Source organism: Carcharhinus amblyrhynchos, chromosome 10 (assembly GCF_965287045.1).
Source record: "Carcharhinus amblyrhynchos chromosome 10, sCarAmb.v2.hapA, whole genome shotgun sequence".
In the NCBI taxonomy this organism is placed as follows: domain Eukaryota; kingdom Metazoa; phylum Chordata; class Chondrichthyes; order Carcharhiniformes; family Carcharhinidae; genus Carcharhinus; species Carcharhinus amblyrhynchos.
The window spans coordinates 64,814,662-64,834,039 of record NC_137333.1 but is presented as its reverse complement, the minus strand read 5'-3'; the positions used below and the strand labels follow the sequence as shown (position 1 = coordinate 64,834,039).

General features: G+C 39.3%; 1 protein-coding gene across 3 annotated transcripts in view; it reads left to right on the top strand.

Moving 5' to 3' along the window:
- dcun1d5 (DCN1, defective in cullin neddylation 1, domain containing 5 (S. cerevisiae)) overlaps nucleotides 1-19,086 on the top strand; it is a 34,290-nt gene extending 15,204 nt beyond the window's left edge. For 2 of the 3 annotated variants that reach the window (XM_080197212.1, XM_080197213.1), the window contains exons 6-11: nucleotides 10,798-10,868; nucleotides 14,149-14,240; nucleotides 14,446-14,554; nucleotides 14,657-14,761; nucleotides 14,889-14,991; nucleotides 15,077-19,085. In XM_080197212.1, coding sequence (XP_080053338.1) covers nucleotides 10,798-10,868; nucleotides 14,149-14,240; nucleotides 14,446-14,554; nucleotides 14,657-14,761; nucleotides 14,889-14,991; nucleotides 15,077-15,132 — 536 coding nt within the window. In that variant the 3' untranslated portion in view covers nucleotides 15,133-19,085. Of the gene's footprint in view, nucleotides 1-10,797; nucleotides 10,869-14,148; nucleotides 14,241-14,445; nucleotides 14,555-14,656; nucleotides 14,762-14,888; nucleotides 14,992-15,076 lie in introns of all 3 variants that reach the window. The other variant, XM_080197214.1, reaches the window with a different exon arrangement.
- Nucleotides 19,087-19,378: the final 292 nt, after the last annotated feature.

Here is a 19,378-nt window from a genome sequence, read left to right as displayed (position 1 = left end):
ACCACATTACATTTTCCATAAGAAAATATCATTGCACATGGCACCACAAATTCTATCTTTATTTAACACTTCAGTGAATACTCAAAAGATATCTAACGCATTCTGGAGATAATACATGTTTTTTATTTTAACTTGAATTTGAGAGTATTTTCCTGTCCATGGACTATGTATGGGCTGCAACCAAGGATGAGCAAGCAACCTGATACCAGGTTTCCACTGGCGGCATTCTAAACAAATGTTAGGAAATGTGCTGGTGCATTCTACAAATGGCTCTTCCTCGGATGAATTCTTCCTCTCCCTTTTGGGAAATAGACTTCTGTACGATACCTCCATTCTAATATGTTGAAAATCCCAACTTTGGGTAGGTGGGAGGATGGTGGTTAGCAATTTGCCAACTCCAAATACAGTCATGAGTTAATGCTGTAGCATTGACTAATTGATATATGTACATATGACATTCCATTGAAGTGCAACTACGTCTTGTCCCACCTGTTGCTAACTTCTGTGTTAACATAAGTTAGCTAGATTAGCTAGATGCTAATGAAATCCAATAGACAACCCAGCCAACAGAACATATTGCCAATCTAACATGACAGCTTGAAATTATTTCTTGTATTTTACCTCCTTTTGCAGCACATTCTCCAAGAATTTACTCTCAAAGTTGAGATGCTCATGTTTCTTGTACTAAGTGTCAGTATTAAGCATTTCGAATCAAATACAACTTCAAAAAATTGACATTTCAATCCTCAGTTCCTCCTTTGCCTCATAAATCAGCTGTTTGTATTTGTTGTTGACTTAATGCAGCATTGTGAAATTGGATGATCCAGATTCCTATCTCTGCTACTCTGTTGAAATGTGTTAATTTTAGCTGGATCTTTTCCTAGTTGTAAATATATTGGGTTTGGCAGGTGAGGGGAAATGTATTCCTTCCTATATTTGATGTTAAATGCCTTTCTGTAGTTAAAAGGGCAATCTTGGTACATTGGCTACGTGTGAGCATTTTTATTTCCATTGCATTATCTGTCAAATCATTTGAGTTCCTTTTATACCAACATTTAAGATTAGATTTTCTGTATGAAAAGCATGTTAATAGTGTTGCTTTCCTCTATTTTGTTTGTAACAAATAGAAATGATAGTACTTCGGTATTTCACGTTTATTCTGTTGGCTGGGTTGTCTATCGGAATGCATTAGCTTTCCCAGCAGACACCTAGACTTGTCTTTTGAAATGCTTTCTTTATGCCTCAACTGGTTCAGCTTAAGAAATCAAAAAAAAGTCTATTAATACAGCCCAGGAAAGCTGAAAACTACTAGAAATTGGTGACAGTAAGTAGCAAACTTGTATAGTGTGATTCCATGACATGACCATTTCTGGATACTCAGTGAATCGTAGATATTTGTTTTTATTAATTCAAGGGATGTGGACTCTGCTGGCTATGCCAGCATTCATTGCCTGTCCCCACTTGCCCTTGGGAAGATGACGGTGAGCTGCTTTCTTGAATCACTGCAATCGAACGCAAATCACTGGCATTAGAACCAAAGCATTTGCTCTTATAATCGTCTCCTGAGCTTTGGAATCAGAACTAAAATTAGTGAAAGATCTAATTGAATATTTTATAAAAGTGTGCATCATGTGCTGAGCAGCTTCTGTTGAAAATTATATTTGAATTAATTGCTTGATTAGTATTTGGTTCTTTTTGTCATTATAGTGATTGATTTTAATTTCTTGTGAAACTTTCAATTCTCCACTGGGTAAAAGATAAATATTACTAAGCATTATATCAGGGCTTTTTAAATCCTTGCTCATCATCATTTTTGTTTTCATGAAGCTGGTACTGTCAGACAATTAAGGCCATGGTTTGCACAGCTCTGGGCTTTTTTTTCTGATGGTAATTGGTGGGATGGGTGCTTTATCTTTGATCTTGGGCAGCCAACACTTAACCACCTAATAAAGTAATGGAGTAAAACCCATATTCAAAACAGAAAATTGCTGGAAATGCTCAGGAGGTTGGGTAGCATCTGTGGAAGGAAGAATGGATTTAACATTTCAGATTGACCATCCCTCAAACCCTAAGTAAAATCCATGGTGGACTGTTTACTTTGCTAAACAGTCTGTGATTTGTTTGCTAGTCAAGTAATTAATGGCCACCTATTTATACTTCCTTCGACAGAAAATGACAAGCTTTTTGTCTGAAAGACCTTGAGCAACAGCAAACCTTTCAAGCAAAGTATCAGTGTCTTCTGGGAGTAAAAAGCAGGGTAGCACTGTTCTGGAAAGTTGATGTAAACAACATGCATTAAGAGAAAGGGCCATGTTTGAATGCTTTAGGATGAAAGGTTAGTTATTTGAGTTGGATTGGAAAGGGGAATCAAGAGTGTAGACGGTGTCTCATAGAAGAAGTGGGCTTGATGAGGGGTGGAGACATTAAATGGATTTGAATGACTAGAGATATATTTTCAGCTCAGATTTATTGTATGATGTATCATGTATAAGTCCAGGGTGATCTGAACTTTTGAATGGAGTCCCCACCTGGCTGAACTTATTCTCATGGTTAACAACTTCACTGTCAGTTGCATACACCTCTTCCAAATAAAAGGTGTTGCTATGGGTACACACATGGGTCTAACCTATGCCTGCTTCATTGTGGGATAATCTTTGTTGCATGCCTCCTTGTGCTCACTACCTCACCTCTGTTTCCATAACATGGATAACTGTATTAGAGACATTTCCTACTCTTGATATGAGCTGAAAAATTTCCTCAATTTTTTTCTGGTTTTTCCCTTAAACCCTCACAAGATCCATCCTAACCACTTGCCTCCTCTTCCTTTCCATTCCTTGACTTACATCTCCATTTCTTGGGATAAGCCATCAACCAATAATCACTCTAAGTCCCTGGACTGCAACAGCTAACTCGACTACACCTCCTCACGCCCTGTTTCTTTTAAGGATTCCATTCTATTTTCTCAGTTCAAGTTTCTAGGTGTCCAGATTGCCAACAACCTGTCCTGGTCCCTCCACACCTATAGTTAAGAGAGCCCACCAATGCCTCTACTTTCTCAGAAGGCTAAGAAAGCTCAGCATTTCTGTTATAATTCTCTCCAACTTTTACAGATGCACCATAGAAAGCATCCTTTCTGGTTGTATCACAGCTTGGTATGGCTCCTGCTTTGATCAAGACACTGCAAAGGGTTGCGAACGTAACCCAGTCCATCGTGCAAACCAGCCTCCCGTCCATTGACTCCGTCTACACTTCCCACTGCCTCAAAAAGGCAGCTAGCATAATCAAGGACACTACGCACCAGGACACATTCCTTTCTGCTTTCACCCGTCAGGAAAAAGTCTGAGGTCACGTACCAACTGAATCAAGAATAGCTTCATCCTTGCTGCCATCAGACTTTGGAATGGAATTATCTCATGTTAAGCTGATCTTTCTCTACACCGCAGCTATGATTGTGACACTATAAACGGCATCCTCTCCTTTCCTTCACTGCTATGTATTCTATGAATGGTATACTTTATCTGTATAGTGCGCGAGAGAGAACACTTTTCACTGTATAGTATTACATGTGACAAATCAAATAAAAATTCTTCATCTCTACTTTAACTATTCTGACGAAGCAATCTTTCGTATCAGCGCTCCTAACATGTTTAGGGGTTGGCACCGTGCCACAATGGTTAGCACTGCTGCCTCAGTGCCAGAGACCTGGGTTTGATTCCGGGGTTGGATCACTGTGCAAAGTCTGCACGTTCTCCTCGTGTCTGTGTTGGTTTCCTCTGGGAGCTCCAGTTTCTTCCCACAGTCCGAAACTTGCTGATTAGGTACATTGACCGTGCTAACCTTTTATATAAGCCAAGGATTTTTCCCAATGTGGTTGACAGGCCTGGATCTGTCCATTCTCTTCCACACATTTATGCTTTTGACCCTTCCCCCATCTCGCTTTAAGGTTCTGCTTTTCCTCACCTTCCACTCAATATTCAGTGGGTCGTTCTGTCATTTCCGTCACCTTCAATGTGGTACTGGCACCATATATATCTTCCCCTTCCTCCCAGAATTCCAAATAAACCATTCCTTCTGTGATAACCTGGTCAACTCCCACACCTCTTTCCTACAACAATATTCCCTGCAAGCACAGACAAAGCATCACCTTATTATCTCCTCCCATTTCAACTTCTGAGTTCTCGACGATTCCTTTCAAGTGAAATTGCAATTTACTTTCAATTTAGTATGCTGCATTTGCTATGCTAGATATGGTCTCCACACTGGTGAGACAAAATTCAGCATAGGCTTGGAGGGCCAAAGGGCCTGATCCTGCACTGCACTTTTCTTTGTTCAGACTGCATGACCGCTTTGTTGGACACCCCTGTTCAGTGTGCAAGCATTACCCTAGCTTCCTGCTGCCTGTCGTTTTAATTTTCCATTTGTTCCACTCTGCCCTTTCTGACCTTGGCTTGCTACAGTACTCCAATGAAGTCAACACAAGCTCAAGGGACTGCATCTCTTCTTTCAACTGTACAACCTCTGGAATTGATGTTGAGTTCAACAATTTTAGATCATAATTTTGGCATCTAGTTTTAGTGTTTGTTTTCTTTTCTCTCTCATTCCTTTACCTTTTTTGGACAGCAGTTATCCTGCCATTCACTCCTCGGTAACATCTTTTTGTTTCTTTACTTGTCCCTTTATCACTCCCTTTGGCCTTGCATATCTTTGTCACATGATTTATTGTCATATGTATTAACATACAGTGAAAACTATTGTTTCTTGCATGCTATACAGGCGAAACATACCATTCATAGAGAAGGAAATGAGAGAGTGCAGAATGTAGTATTACAGTCATAGCTAGGGTGTAGAGAAAGATCAACTTAATGCAAGGTAACTCCATCCAAAAGTCTGACAGAAGCAGGGAAGAAGCTGTTCTTGAGTTGGTTGGTACATTACCTCAGATTCTTGTATCTTTTTCCTAAAGGAAAAGAATGGAAAGATGAAAAAGAGAATGCCCAGGGTGCATGAGGGGTCCTTAATTGTGCTGGCTGCTTTGCCGAGGCAGCGGAAAATGTAGACAGATTCAGTGGGTGGGAGACTGGTTGTGTGATGGATTGGGTTACATTTGCAACCTTTTGTAGTTTCTTGTGGTCTTGGGCAGAGCAGGAGCCATGCCAAGCTGTGGTACAACTAGAAATAATGCTTTCTATGGTGCATCTGTAAAAGTTGGTGAGAGTCACAACTGACATGCCAAATTTCCTTTGTCTTCTGAGAAAGTAGAGGCGTTGGGATTTCTTAACTATAGTGTCGGCATGGGGGGACCAGGACAGATTATTGGTCATTTGGACACCTAAACTTGAAGCTCTTGACCCTTTCCGTGCTGGGACCAGAGTGCTGGCTCATCGAGTAAAGAGGACTGTAGACAGGGCTTTAAACTAATTGGGGGGTGGGGGGGGGGGGGGGGGGTGCGCGAGGGTAGGTGATGTTACGAGGCCTAAAGTTAAGGAGAGGGTACAGGTAAGGGAAGAGGCCGAGGATGTCCCAATAATAGAGGGAGTAGGGGGCGTGAGTATGGTTGGTGGCGTTACGGCAAATAGGGTCCAGGTGAAGGCTGGGATGAAAGCGCTTTATCTGAATGCACAAAGCATTCAGAATAAAGTGGATGAGCTGGTGGCGCAGATCGACACAAATGGATACGATCTGGTGGCCATTACAGAGACGTGGCTGCAGGGTGACAGGGACTGGGAGCTGAATGTACAGGGCTATCAAGTGTTTAGGAAGGATAGGCAGGAGGGAAAAGGGGGGGGCGTAGCTCTGCTGATTAAGGATAGCATCACGGTGGTAGCAAGGAATGATATTGGAGCCAAGGAGCAGAGGGTGGAATCGTTGTGGGTGGAGATTAGGAACAGCAAAGGGAGGAAGACGCTGGTGGGTGTCGTCTATAGGCCCCCGAATAATGATCTGGAGGTGGGGCGGGCTGTTAACGCGCAAATAAGTGCGGCGTGCAGGAATTGGACGGCCGTAGTTATGGGGGATTTCAATCTGCATATTGATTGGTCGACCCATGTTGGACGTGGTGGGCTCGAGGAGGAGTTCTTGGAATGCTGCCGGGATAGTTTCCTCGAACAGTGTGTGTTGGAGCCGACGAGGGAGCGAGCTATCTTGGATCTGGTGCTATGTAATGAGGCGGGTAGAATTAGGGACCTTGTGGTGAAGGATCCTCTTGGGGAGAGTGATCATTGTATGGTGGAGTTTCTGGTGCAGGTGGAGGAGGAGAAAGTGGGTTCCTGGACACGCGTACTTTGTTTGAATAGAGGGGAGTACGGTAGGATGAGAGAAGAATTGGCGAATGTGGACTGGGGGAGCGCGTTGGAGGGAGGGTCTGCTGAGGAGCAGTGGAGGATCTTTAAGGAGATCTTTCTTGGTGCTCAGCGGAAATTTATTCTGATGGTCAAAAAGGACCGTAGGAGGAGAGGTAATAAGCCGTGGATAACGAAGGAGGTGAAGGAAAGTGTAAAATTAAAAGCGGAGGAATTTAGAGTAGCTAAGAGTAGTGGGCGAGAAGAGGATTGGGAGAGGTTTAAATGTCAACAAAGATTGACAAAGAAGTTGATAAAGAAGGGTAGGAGAAACTATGAAGCTGGGCTAGCGCTTTATATGAAAAAGGATAGCAAGAGTTTTTATAAATATATTGAAAAGGAAGAGGCTGGCTAGGGTGAATGTTGGTCCTTTAGAGGATGAGAAAGGGGACCTAGTGGTAGGGGATGGGGATATGGCTAAGGTATTGAATAACTTTTTTGTTTCTGTCTTCGGAGGAGGACGTGAATAATTTGCCGGGTGTTAGTGATGGAAAGGTGGTAGGACTGGAGGGTCTTAATGACATTACTGTTACTAGAGAGGTGGTGCTCGACAGACTGGAGGGGCTGATTGTGGACAAGTCCCCAGGACCGGATGGAATGCATCCGAGGGTTCTGAAAGAAATGGCGGAGGTGATGGTGGATGCCTTGGTGGTTATTTTCCAGACGTCGCTGGATTCCGGGGAAGTGCCGGAAGATTGGAAAAAGGCTAATGTTACGCCGTTGTTTAAGAAGGGTGCCAGGCAAAAGGCGGGGAATTATAGGCCGGTTAGTTTAACGTCTGTTGTAGGTAAAATGTTAGAGTCTGTCATTAAGGAGGAAATTGCGAGGCATCTTGAAGGGAATTGCTTGATAGAGCAGACGCAGCACGGTTTCATTAAAGGGAAGTCGTGTCTGACAAATTTACTGGAGTTCTATGAGGATGTGTCTAGGGCAGTGGATAGAGGAGAGCCGGTGGATGTGGTCTTTCTAGATTTTCAGAAGGCGTTTGACAAGGTACCTCACAAGAGGTTATTGCAGAAGGTCGAGGGACATGGAGTTGGGGGTAGGGTGTTAGCGTGGATAGAGGATTGGTTGTCAAATAGGAGGCAGAGAGTGGGGGTCAACGGGTGCTATTCGGATTGGCGGATGGTGACTGGTGGAGTGCCCCAGGGGTCGGTGCTGGGGCCTCAGCTTTTTACCATTTATATAGATGATCTGGAGGAGGGAACCGAGTGTAGGGTGTCGAAATTTGCTGATGACACCAAGATTGGGGGAACGGCAAATTGTGCGGAGGGTGTGGAAAGTCTGCAGAAGGATCTAGATAGGCTGGGCGAATGGGCCAGGAAATGGCAAATGGAATTTAATGTTGGCAAGTGTGAGGTGGTCCACTTTGGTAGGAATAATGGTAGGAAGGATTATTACTTACGTGGCGAAAAACTGCAGCAGGCGACGGTGCAGAGGGACCTAGGGGTCCTTGTGCATGAGTCGCAAAAACCCAGCTTGCAGGTGCAGCAGGTGGTCAGGAAGGCGAATGGGATGCTGGCCTTCATAGCGAGGGGGATTGAATATAAAAGTAGGGAGGTCTTGCTGCAGCTGTATAGGGCATTGGTGAGGCTGCAGCTGGAGTACTGTGTGCATTTTTGGGCGCCGCACCTGCGCAAAGATATTTTGGCCTTGGAGGGAGTGCAGAGGAGGTTTACTAGGCTGATACCGGAGTTGAGGGGGTTGAGGTATGAGGAGAGGCTGAATAAACTAGGCTTGTACTCGTTAGAGTTTAGAAGAATGAGGGGAGATCTCATTGAGACGTATAAGATGATGAATGGGATGGATAGGATAGAGGTGGAGAGACTCTTCCTGCTCAAAAAAGACAGTAGGACTAGGGGGCACAGCCTCAAGATAAAGGGGGGGCGGTTTAGAACGGAGTTGAGGAGGAACTTCTTCACTCAAAGGGTGGTGAATCTCTGGAATTCTCTGCCCGTTGAAGTGGTGGAGGCTACCTCGCTAAATATTTTTAAGACGCGGGTTGATGGGTTTTTGATAAGAGAGGGGATTAAGGGTTATGGGGAGAGGGCGGGAAAGTGGAACTGAGCCACGACAGATCAGCCATGATCTTATTGAATGGCGGGGCAGGCTCGAGGGGCTGGATGGCCTACTCCTGTTCCTATTTCTTATGTTCTTATTATGTTCTTTCTACTTCGTTCCCGTTGGTGTAGACAGGGGCATGTTCTCCTTTACGCTTTGATGACAATCTCCTTCATTTTGTTGACATTGAGGGAGAGGTTATTGTCGCCATACCAGTTCACCAGATTCTTTATCTTGTTCCTGTATTCTATATCATCCCTATTTTCATCTGATCTCACCTGCCTTCAACCCTATCTCTGACATGCCCTCTTGTTTTTTCCCTTCTCTGCCACTCATTCCAACCCACCATCTTTCACTTGCTCTAAACCTGTCGGATTCCTAATTTTTTTTCTTGTTTTAATGAAAGATGAATGATCTGAAAGATTAATTCTGTTTCTCTCTTCACAGATGTTGCCTGATCTGTTGAATGTTTGCAACAATTCCTGATTTTATTGCAGATTTCCAGCATCTATCACATTTTGCTTTTGTCTGTATGAGTTTATTGCACTGGTTGCTACAATTCAGTGACCTCATGGCAATTTGAGAAGACAGTAAGATGAATGATATGCTCTTAAGAACATAAGAAATAGGAGCAGGAGTAGGCCATCTAGCCCTTCGAGCCTGCCCCGCCATTCAGTAAGATCATGGCTGATCTGTCGTGGCTCAGTTCCACATTCCCACCCTCTCCCCATAACCCTTAATCCCCTCGCTTATCAAAAACCCATCAACCCTCGTCTTAAAAATATTTAGCGAGGCAGCCTCCACCACCTCAACGGGCATAGAATTCCAGAGATTCACCACCCTTTGAGTGAAGAAGTTCCTCCTCAACTCCGTTCTAAACCGCCCCCCCTTTATCTTGAGGCTGTGCCTCAAGATGAAGCTTGAACAACTTGTTTCCACTAGTATCCTCAGGGATCAATTGAGAATATTGTTTTTGTGCAAACCTGTCGTTATACATGCTAATTTGATCCAATCAAAAAGATAGGTCTGGTTTGAGGCAATTGGTGCATTTTTAAATTTGTTTTAAAATGTCTAGAATAAGCTACATTGTTGCAGTATTAAATCGTCTCAAATCTGCTTTAGTAGTACAATCTCACAAGGTAACTGAAGCCCTTTGGAATTGGTTATTTTGTATTCATTGTGAAAACTAAGTTAATGCCATGTGGAACCTCAAGCTTTGTAAAGATTGACAAAATGTAAACTATATGCCACAAATGTGATTTCACAAGGAGTCTTAGGAATTTTAGTTTTCAATGTGAGTTTTATTTTTTGGGTCTGGGTTTTCTTCAATCTTGTATAATTGCTTTTTGCTGGCAACAGGCAAGGATGTTCTAGTTCATTATCAATTTCAAGAAAATTCCATGTTTTATCCATTTTTATTTATTCATTTACGGGATGTGGACATCATTGAATAGGCCGCTGGTATTTATTGGATAACCGTAACTTCCCTTGAAGATGGTGGTGAGCTGCTTTCTTGAACCCCACTGCAGTCCCATATCGTATAGGTACACCCACAGTGCTGTTAGGGAGGGAGTTCCAGGATTTTGACTTAGCGACAGTGAAGGAAACGCAATTTTGTTCTATGTCAGGATGGTGTGTGGCTTAGAGGGGAACTTGCAGGTGGGGGTGTTCCCATGCGTCTGCTGCACCTGCCCTTGGAGGTGGCTGAAATTGCAAGTTTGGAAGGTGCTGTCATAGGAGCCGTAGTGAATTGCTGCAGTAGCCTTGTCAATGGCGCACACTGCTGTCATCATGCACTGGTGGTAAGGGAGTCAATGTTGTAAGGTAATAAATGGGATGTCCATGAAGCAGACTGCTTTGTTTTGAATGGTGTTGAGACTATAGAATTCTATTGGGGCTGCACTCATCCAGGCAATTGGAGAGTATTCCTCTGCACTCCTAACTTGTGGATGATGGACAGACTTTGGGAAGCGAAGACCTTCTGCAGGATTCCCAGCCTCTGACCTGTTCTTGTAGCAACTGTATTTAGACTGACAAAAAGCTTATTTCAAGAAACATTGAAAATTTGAGTGGAAACCTGTCGGATTAGTTTAGATTGGCTAAAATGTATATCAGTGTCTTCAAAATGTTGATCTGTTGAAGTTTTTGCCCTTGTTATTTCTGAAACTGTTACATTTAGGTCAAGTTAATTGCTGCACTGAGCAGGCTTCCCTTTGAGAAAGCCACATGCACACTTGTTGCTGATTTGATTTTTATCCAGATGCATCAGTTGATTCTTTACAGGATTCTAGAAGAATATATATATGGGTTAAAAGATTAGTTGAACTTCATGCATGACTACCAATCATTTTAGAAATGAGATTTGGATAGAATACATAATTCCCATTCTCTCTTCAAGGAACAGATGAAGTTGTTGGCCCTGAGGGAATGGAAAAATTTTGTGAAGATATAGGCGTGGAGCCTGAAAATGTAAGTTTAAATTCCTTTTTGGAAGTCAACAATTACTGAAAAGACAATTAATTAAAATAATTACTAAATAAAGTTACTTGTACGAAATGTAGGTTCTAGTTATAGTACGTGATTTTTCCTTTTAATTACATAAAGGAGTTTTCCTTTTCAGTTTGGGAGTCAGTAATTGGTTTTTAATTTTGTGTTGAGCCTTTTGTGATGTTTGTAAACGTGCTGCCATTTTTTAGATGAATTTCTATCTTTATAAATTACATTTCACTTACCTAGTACTAAAGTGCAAATATCTTGCCCTAAAAAGGTAAAAGCTAATAGCGTTCTGAAAACGTAAAGATTTTCTTAATTTTTGCAAAAGGAATAGACCAGAAGAGTGTGGCATGTTGCTGGCTACCCTGACTGTTGCCTTAATCCAAAAATGTTGAACAAAATGTGTTAGCATGCATTTATCTACTGACTGTCAAAGAAAAGCTGTTTGAGGATTTATCCAAGCCGTGCATTCATAAATTTTGTGGACCCATGTTGTAAGAAAATAATATCCTAGAAAATGCATTTCATGCACATATACTGAACTTTATTTTTATTTTGTAATTTCCCTAAGATGCATTGTTATGCAGACATGCATTTTATCGGCTAGCCTGGATAAATAGCTGAAATGAACATGTTCCAATACACAATTTTAGTCCAATATCGGCAATTCTGATCAGTATCCTATTCCTCAAAATTTCAGGACATCTCTAATTCTTGTTTTTGTAACCAGCTGCTGCTGCTCATAGTTGCTCCAACCAAGGGATCTGCTGTCAAGAAGCATCATGCTAGTCTGTCTGTTGACCCCTCTTTGCTGCCCTCCACACTGCCCTGTAGGTGTTCAGCTTTTATCAAATCGCCAAAATTCTGGCCTTTTCCTTTCCCAATGTCACATTTATCAGTCATTTTTATTTTTGCAATTTTGAGCACTTCATTTGACTCGTGGTTTGTCAAAGCAATTTTCAGCCTATGTCTTGACATCCACATTTACTTATTGTCCAGGTTTCTGAGGCTTGAATTAAGTGCACAGCACACAGGAATAGTATTTTGTACACTTTTTGGAAACATTTGGAGAAAATGTTTTGAACATAACCTCAAAAAATTGTTAAAAATTAATTTGCTATATTCTGCTGATTTCTTCTTGTCTTCCCTTGTCCAATAATTTAACATATGAACATCATTTGCAGATAACAGCCACATCTTTAGATACTGAGGCCCAATGTTCGACAATTTTCTCCCCAAATCCCTGTACTTGAGGTGTTGCTTAAAATCTAACTCTGATCTGAACCTTTGGTTACCTGTCTTAATATTGCTTAATGTGGCTTCATGTAAAAACTCCCTTCTGAAACGCATTGGTATGTGTTGCTATATTAAAGGCATTGTATAAATACCAGTTGTTATCGTGACGTGATAAATACGCACGGTAACAGTAACAATTCATCTTGTGTGCACGTAATGTGACCCTATAGCCATATGTAATGGAGAGCCTTTCATCTTTCTAACCTGAATTAAAGATTTACATCCTGTGCTATTTGCTTGGATTTATTTTTGATCACTTTTCATTGCTGCTGCTTAATGTAATCTATACTTACACTGGTTAGCTGTTAAAGTTTCAGGCAGGTATTGAAGTGGGTTGGCTCTGAATTCTGTGCTATTACTTTTATCATATTTACTTTCTGATCACTTTCTTTTCTGCTGCTGCTTAATATAAAATATATTTATAACCTTATCTATTAAAGGTTTAGGCAGCTGTCTACATGGCTGATCATCTCCCACTAAATTATATTTACCTCAATGTCTTAATACAATATTGGTGCTTGAACTTGCAGGAAACATGCAATCCTTTAGATGGTGCTCTAATTTTCAATTTTGTAGAGCATCCTTATTAGTATTGTTGATCATGGTGATGTTAAAAGACACACTTGCACTAGGAAATAGGAGTCCTCAGGCATTTACTGTATCAACATTCAAACTTTTATTCCACAATCACCGTGTATGCAGTGACTCACTCAAATGCTTTAGAGACTTGCAGTAAGGCAGTTTGTGCCTATTTTAATAGCAAGCATGCCAACTATACAGGTTTTAAAATAAAATATAATGGCACAAAAATCCACAAATAGGTTTAATTTAGCAATGAATGTAGTACACTAAGCGTAATTATTTACTTTTGTGAACTAGATTATTAGCTGTACTAGTTAAGTGGTGGATCAGATATTGTAAATCTCTTTGACCTGGTACCATTTCTGGTGTGAAGAGGGCTCCACAGACTTGGCTCAGCTCAAGCATCCCAGCAGCATTCAGGCTGCCTATGATACTCAGTGGCATTTTCATTCTTCCATCTCAATCAGGAGTGTGAAATTACATTTTTCAGCAATATTTGAGCGCTGACTTTTCTGATTAGGATCCAGGACCAAAGATACGGCCAGGCAGCTTGGGAAGCTATTGAGTTAACTGTTTCTGATAGTTTATAGCCAAGACACAATTTTGTGGAATAAGATATTCATGTTATCATCTTGAATAAGATTTGGAATACAGGGATTGAAAGATGGGGAGTTGTCGAGAAAGAAAGACCTACAGTCCAAAAGTTTCCTTTTTATAAATACCACTGCTTCGCGGACCAGCTCCACAACATTGGCTACATCTGAATTTGGCTAACATTTTCCCCACAGTAGTATCTCCCTCTCTGTTAAAAAAGAAAGAACTTGCATATGAGCACTTTTCATAACCTCAGGATGTCCAAAATACTTTACAGTCATTAAAGTACTTTTTGTGGTGTAATCACAGTTGTAACAGAGGAAAATGCAACAGCCAACTTGCGCAGATAACTACTAAATAATTTGTTTTCTGATATTTTCAAGTTTACATTAAAATCTCTCTATATGCAGTACTAAATTATGTAGCTGAAGGTTGGGTGGAGACATAATTTAGCAATTTCCTTTTTCCCTTGGCTTTGACCTGTTTGTGGGTTTAAAAAAACAGACTGTGTAAACTGATTTAGATTCTGTTATACTGGCCTGCTGTAGCTATCTGTGAGCTGAATTTGCAAGTGTCAGTTTATAAGCTTTATACAAATGTAGACTAAACCTAAATGTAGTTTTATTATGGAAAAATTAATTTAAGAATTAAGTCTAGTTACTTTATACTGAATTGGTAGAACTTTGAAGAGGAGAGAAAAAACTCTAGATCTGATTGTGATGGCTGCTGAAAATTGTTGCTAAAACCTCTGTTCAAAAATTATCCTAACTTTTTTGGTCTGCAGATTATCATGTTAGTATTAGCGTGGAAGCTAGAGGCTCAGAACATGGGATTTTTCACTAAAGAAGAATGGCTAAAAGGAATGACCTCATTACAGTAAGGAATCTGATTGTGTCTGTTCTAAAATAAATTGAATGAGTAACAGTCCATCCCTGTTTTCAACTGTGATGCCCTACGTAGATTTTCCCTAACTATAAGCTACGGCTTATTCTTAATACTATTAAGCCTGTATGTTAGCTTCCAGGTTATCTTTTGTATCAGTTCTTAAGAAATTCCTAATTCTGTATTTCTTTTAACCTAGATGTGACTGCACAGAAAGGTTGCAGAGCAAATTTGACTATTTGCGCTCACAACTGAATGATCTGTCAGCTTTCAAACAAATTTACAGATATGCCTTTGATTTTGCTAGGGTAAGATGCACATAAATATTCTTCCTTTGAATGGATCTTTGGATTGTTCCTTAATATTTTTGAAAGATATCATAAATTCAAAACATCTGTTTTCACTTCTAGGATAAAGACCAACGTAGCCTTGATATTGATACTGCTAAGTCTATGTTAGCTCTGCTCCTGGGAAGAACATGGGCTCTGTTCTCTGCATTTTACCAATTTTTGGAGGTAAATTGTTATTTCTTCAAAAACTCAAATCATGGCAAAATAATCCCAACGACTTGAAATATAATAATTAAATAACTGAGGTTTATTAAGTAAATGTTTTTCATAATAGCATATGAACTCTTTGCAGCAATCAAAATACAGAGTTATGAATAAGGATCAGTGGTTCAATGTATTGGAGTTCAGCAGAACTGTACTTGCAGACCTAAGCAACTATGATGAAGATGGTGCATGTAAGTTTCTTTCCCATAAATAGGATTATGCATTTATTCTAATATAGCCACAACAAAATTGTAATTTAACTTGTTTTCTCTTCAGGGCCAGTGCTTCTTGATGAATTTGTTGAGTGGCAGAAGGCAAGGCAGTCATCATAACAAGTTGGAGTGAAAGAGAACTAAAGGGAGAGCAATAATGCTTTGCTACCCGACCAAACTACACCTTTAATTATGAAGTGTAAAGTATTTGTCAGAAGCCATCTTTTATGCTAGCTACAGACTTTTCAGTGTTACAAGTGGAGAGAAGGTTTTCAAGTTGCATCTGTATTAAGCATTTTATTATGTATTCATTGACTACGGCACCTAATGTTGGGATTTTGTCCAGTCTTGAGTCTTAATGCTTTTGGCGATATCAGTTTATAACTTCATAAAGTACTTTGATGAAGCACATTAAAAAAATTATAGATTTTCATTAGAAACAGAAATCGTCATCAGTTTCATGGGTGACTGTAGGTAAAAGGCCTTGAAGTGTATGGATGCGTTTTTCAATTGTTAGAAAGTGTATGCTATTGTATCAGACACTTGCTGCTCTGGTACCATACCAAAAACTTACTGAACCTCGTCATGTTATTGTAACTATGTAGCACCTTTTCTGTGATATAGTATATCAATAGGTACTGGTGCTAGTCTAGACCTGTGTGCTCAGGGTTTATGGTAATAACAGTAGCACCACTACAAGGCCCATGTAATAGAGCATTACAAGTGGTACAAATGTATGTTCGAAATTGTTCAGTTAATGTTGCCGAGGTATCCACAATGATTTGCCTGTTTCCAAAAGCTTTTATTTGTTTTATTTTACACCCATTAAGAACAAAGTGATATATAGTCATTTACACCTGATTCAGGTGGAGAAAATGTATAATCAGAATTGCATATGGGACAACTAATCAGCACTGGATTAGCAAGTATGTGGTTTTGTCTATAATTTTTAGTCAACACAGGTAAGTAACCACATCATTGAGTAATTGATCTACTGTACTAACAGTACAGTATTAGATTATTTTGTGGTATTATCTTTATATATTTGACTCTCTAGAGTATAAAGTTGTAAATTAGCCTGAACTAAGCACTCTTATGCTATGGATTAATTGAAGCTTTTGTAAGGAGGTGATACTGTGGGACCTTGAATAAACAAAATACTTTTATGTTCTTTAGTGTCTAAAAGACAAATGGAAATTTTGTCATTGGATCTCTTGTGTAAAGAAAGTCGTGACCTAAATACCCAGAATTTAACATTGAAGCATGAGTGTAGTGGTTTTTTATTTTCCTTAGCTTTAGTTTTCAGCAGATTCTTCCAAATTCCCCCAAAATAATCTCCTCTAGGGGTGGTACCTGGGGAGGTCTAATGACTGGAACAGTATGACTGGTCTAGAAACACTACTGATTTACTGTTCACTTGGAAATAAAATGTAGAATAGTGTTTTGGGATGCACTTTTCACTGACCTGTACATCCTAGTGCCAGTTAATATTCAGAAGTAGTTTTTTCATAATTCAACATTTCAGAATTGATTCATATAGTCTTATGGATTTTTAAAAATTTGATTGTTCTCCAACTTAGCAATGCATTGCTTGACTGTGAATGTCAATTGATTAACACAGTAACCATATGCTGGTAAATGTGTATACTGATATTGTCCACCTTGCACCAGATATGTTGTCATGCTTATTGCTGGAGGGAGGATTATCTCTTATTGTTTACACCAGCACAGTCATATACAAATCTGTTTAATTTAAATGAGACTAAAATTCTTACAGAATAGAAAAATGGGCTACTTAAAAAGTGTGCTTTTTAAGCTGCTAAATTATTTATCTTGCCTATTTCTCTGAAATGATGTACTCATTGCAGGGACTGTCCCAGTAATAAAGTGACAGTAAAGGAAGTTCATTGAAGTTCAGTTCCTAGAAAACAATGGATCATCAAGCAAACAATGTTTACTTTTAAACCCGCAAGCTAAGGGGGTAATTATTCAAAGACATTAAAAACCTGATGCCAGTACTTAAATAAATTTGTTTGGCTACTTTTTCTTTAAGGAGAAGAATGCAATGATTTAAAGTTTATTCCCTTCCCCTCTTTATTGAAAGTCATTTAAAAAAAAATTTAGAAGTGGATATCCTAATGTTGCCATATATTTCTAGTTCTTTGGAAATGTTTTCAGTTTCACCAGAAAGTGACTGCACCAATGTCAGCTTGAGTGTCATAAAGCTGTCTGTTCATAATTAGCTATCAAGCTGATAAGATATCAGTGCTGCCAATATTCTTGCAGTAATGAATTCTTGCTTCAATGCCAATTACTTGAGTCCAAAGTCAGAAAAAAACTTTGAGCAACTCCATATGGAACCTCTTCATTGTCAAATGAAAAGATTCCTTTTGAGAGAGCGACCACAGTTGTTAGACCTTGCACTGGAAAATGTACAAAAGTGAGGCATTTATATATTTATAAATACACTGGTCGGCTTTTATTGTGCAAATTACTTAACTTTGCCTATCCAGTTTTTTAGAAAGGTAAACCAACATCTATAATTGCATGGGGTCCAACTATTGCCAATCCTTGAAAAGCTGAGCACAAGTTTTAACAATACAGTTTGATGCTTTGTGTTTACGATTTAATGTTCACTCTTTGCTTTGATAGTAATTTGATAATCATTACTCAAAACTTCCCTTTTTCTTAACTGGGGTAAAAATGCCTTACTATATTTAAATTTGTCCACAAGCTTAAATTCTCTGACATCAACTTTCAGCGCAGTTAAATTAAGTATTTTAATTAGTGGACAACTGGGTTAGCTTCAGAAGTGAGCAAGGCAGGAACCATATAAGTATTTGGATGAACATTATTCCCTTTAAAGTTTGCCATCTTTAAGTTCACATAGTTGCCTTTTAAAAGCTCAAATTTCCTAATGACAAATGCCAGGTTCTGGTTGTCTGCATAAGTGACTAAACTTGGAAGAAGTTATTCGTTGTTTGTGAAGTACTTTGGGATGTCCTAGAAACTTAATATAGTGTGGCTGAACGTTAAGTTTATCTTTTTATTTTCTTTTGCAATTCGGATATAGTCAAAGCTGTAAGAGTTTTCATAAACTGGAGGAACCAATGGTTTAAGCTTAAATCCAGAATTTCTAAAACATGTCTCATTTGTGTTTAAAGACTTAACAGAAGAGCAAAATGTCTCCAGGGAAATGTTTCTTCCATCTTGTATATAAATAATGTGCTCATCTTTGAGAGTCTTACAGTGCAGTATTTGAAAGGAAAACGGAAACAGACTGACAACACTTAATAGCTGTTTTTAAGTTAAATGTACTTTTTTAAAGGGGAATACTGTGGTAAAACCTCTGAATATTTTTGTGTACTTTAATTCTGAAATGTGCTGCTGAATATATAATTGCAACTTTTTGTCATTTTTCCAAATTTTTATATGTATTGGTAATCCCTCAGTTCTCCTTTGAACTGATGCAAAAAAAATTGTGATGTTGCAAAGAGGGGGTTACTGTGCATACAAGTTGTATTTAAAGGCGTCCCAATATTGTTCACAGCAATCGATCCCCAGTACCAGTTTATGGCTTTTGAAAATACTATTTTAGCTTGTTACAACTTTGCATCGTTGGAAGGATCCTACAAAAGGAGTACAACTTTCTTTAATTTAACTGTTTCTACTGAAAGTGGTATCCACTCAATGTTTCCTTTGGATCTTGGATTAGAATTATGTTTGTTTGTGCTTTGCCTAATTGCAAACCTATTTAAATTGAATGATAAACTTTATAAAGATAAGTTCATAATGGAATAAATCAATGACTTTGCATGTTTTCATATTTAAAGATATTGGTGAAAAGAGGCAACCCAATGCAATGCAGAAGCAGAACTACTGGCATGCCAAGAACTGTGAACTTTGGCATTTTAGCTGTATAATAAAGAAAAAGCAACGGTGAAGATTGAAGTGTCTTAATTCATAATTGGCAGCTACACTAAAAATTAGTTTCCCCGATTACTAAAGTAACTTTTATATGTTCTTCCTTGGTGTATAAAATAAGTCTGATTATTTTTAATATTTCAAGATTCAAGTCCAAAGCACAATGTCATCCTTTTCAGATGCAGGGTTTTGCAGTCGTTTCCCCCACCACAGGAAATCATTTATTTGTAGTTTTAGCACCAAATTAGAGAAATACCAGATTAAAATTTTCTAGAAACCTGAATGTGAATTGAATCTCTAATTGTCTGAATTATAGTACTCTCTGTATCTTAAAAATTAGATTATGAAAGCACAAGCTATACTTTTTAACTGGACAATTATGGGTTTGGAATGCCATGCTCTTGGTCTCATTTTAAGAAAAGCTTCAGTTGTAAAAGACAAA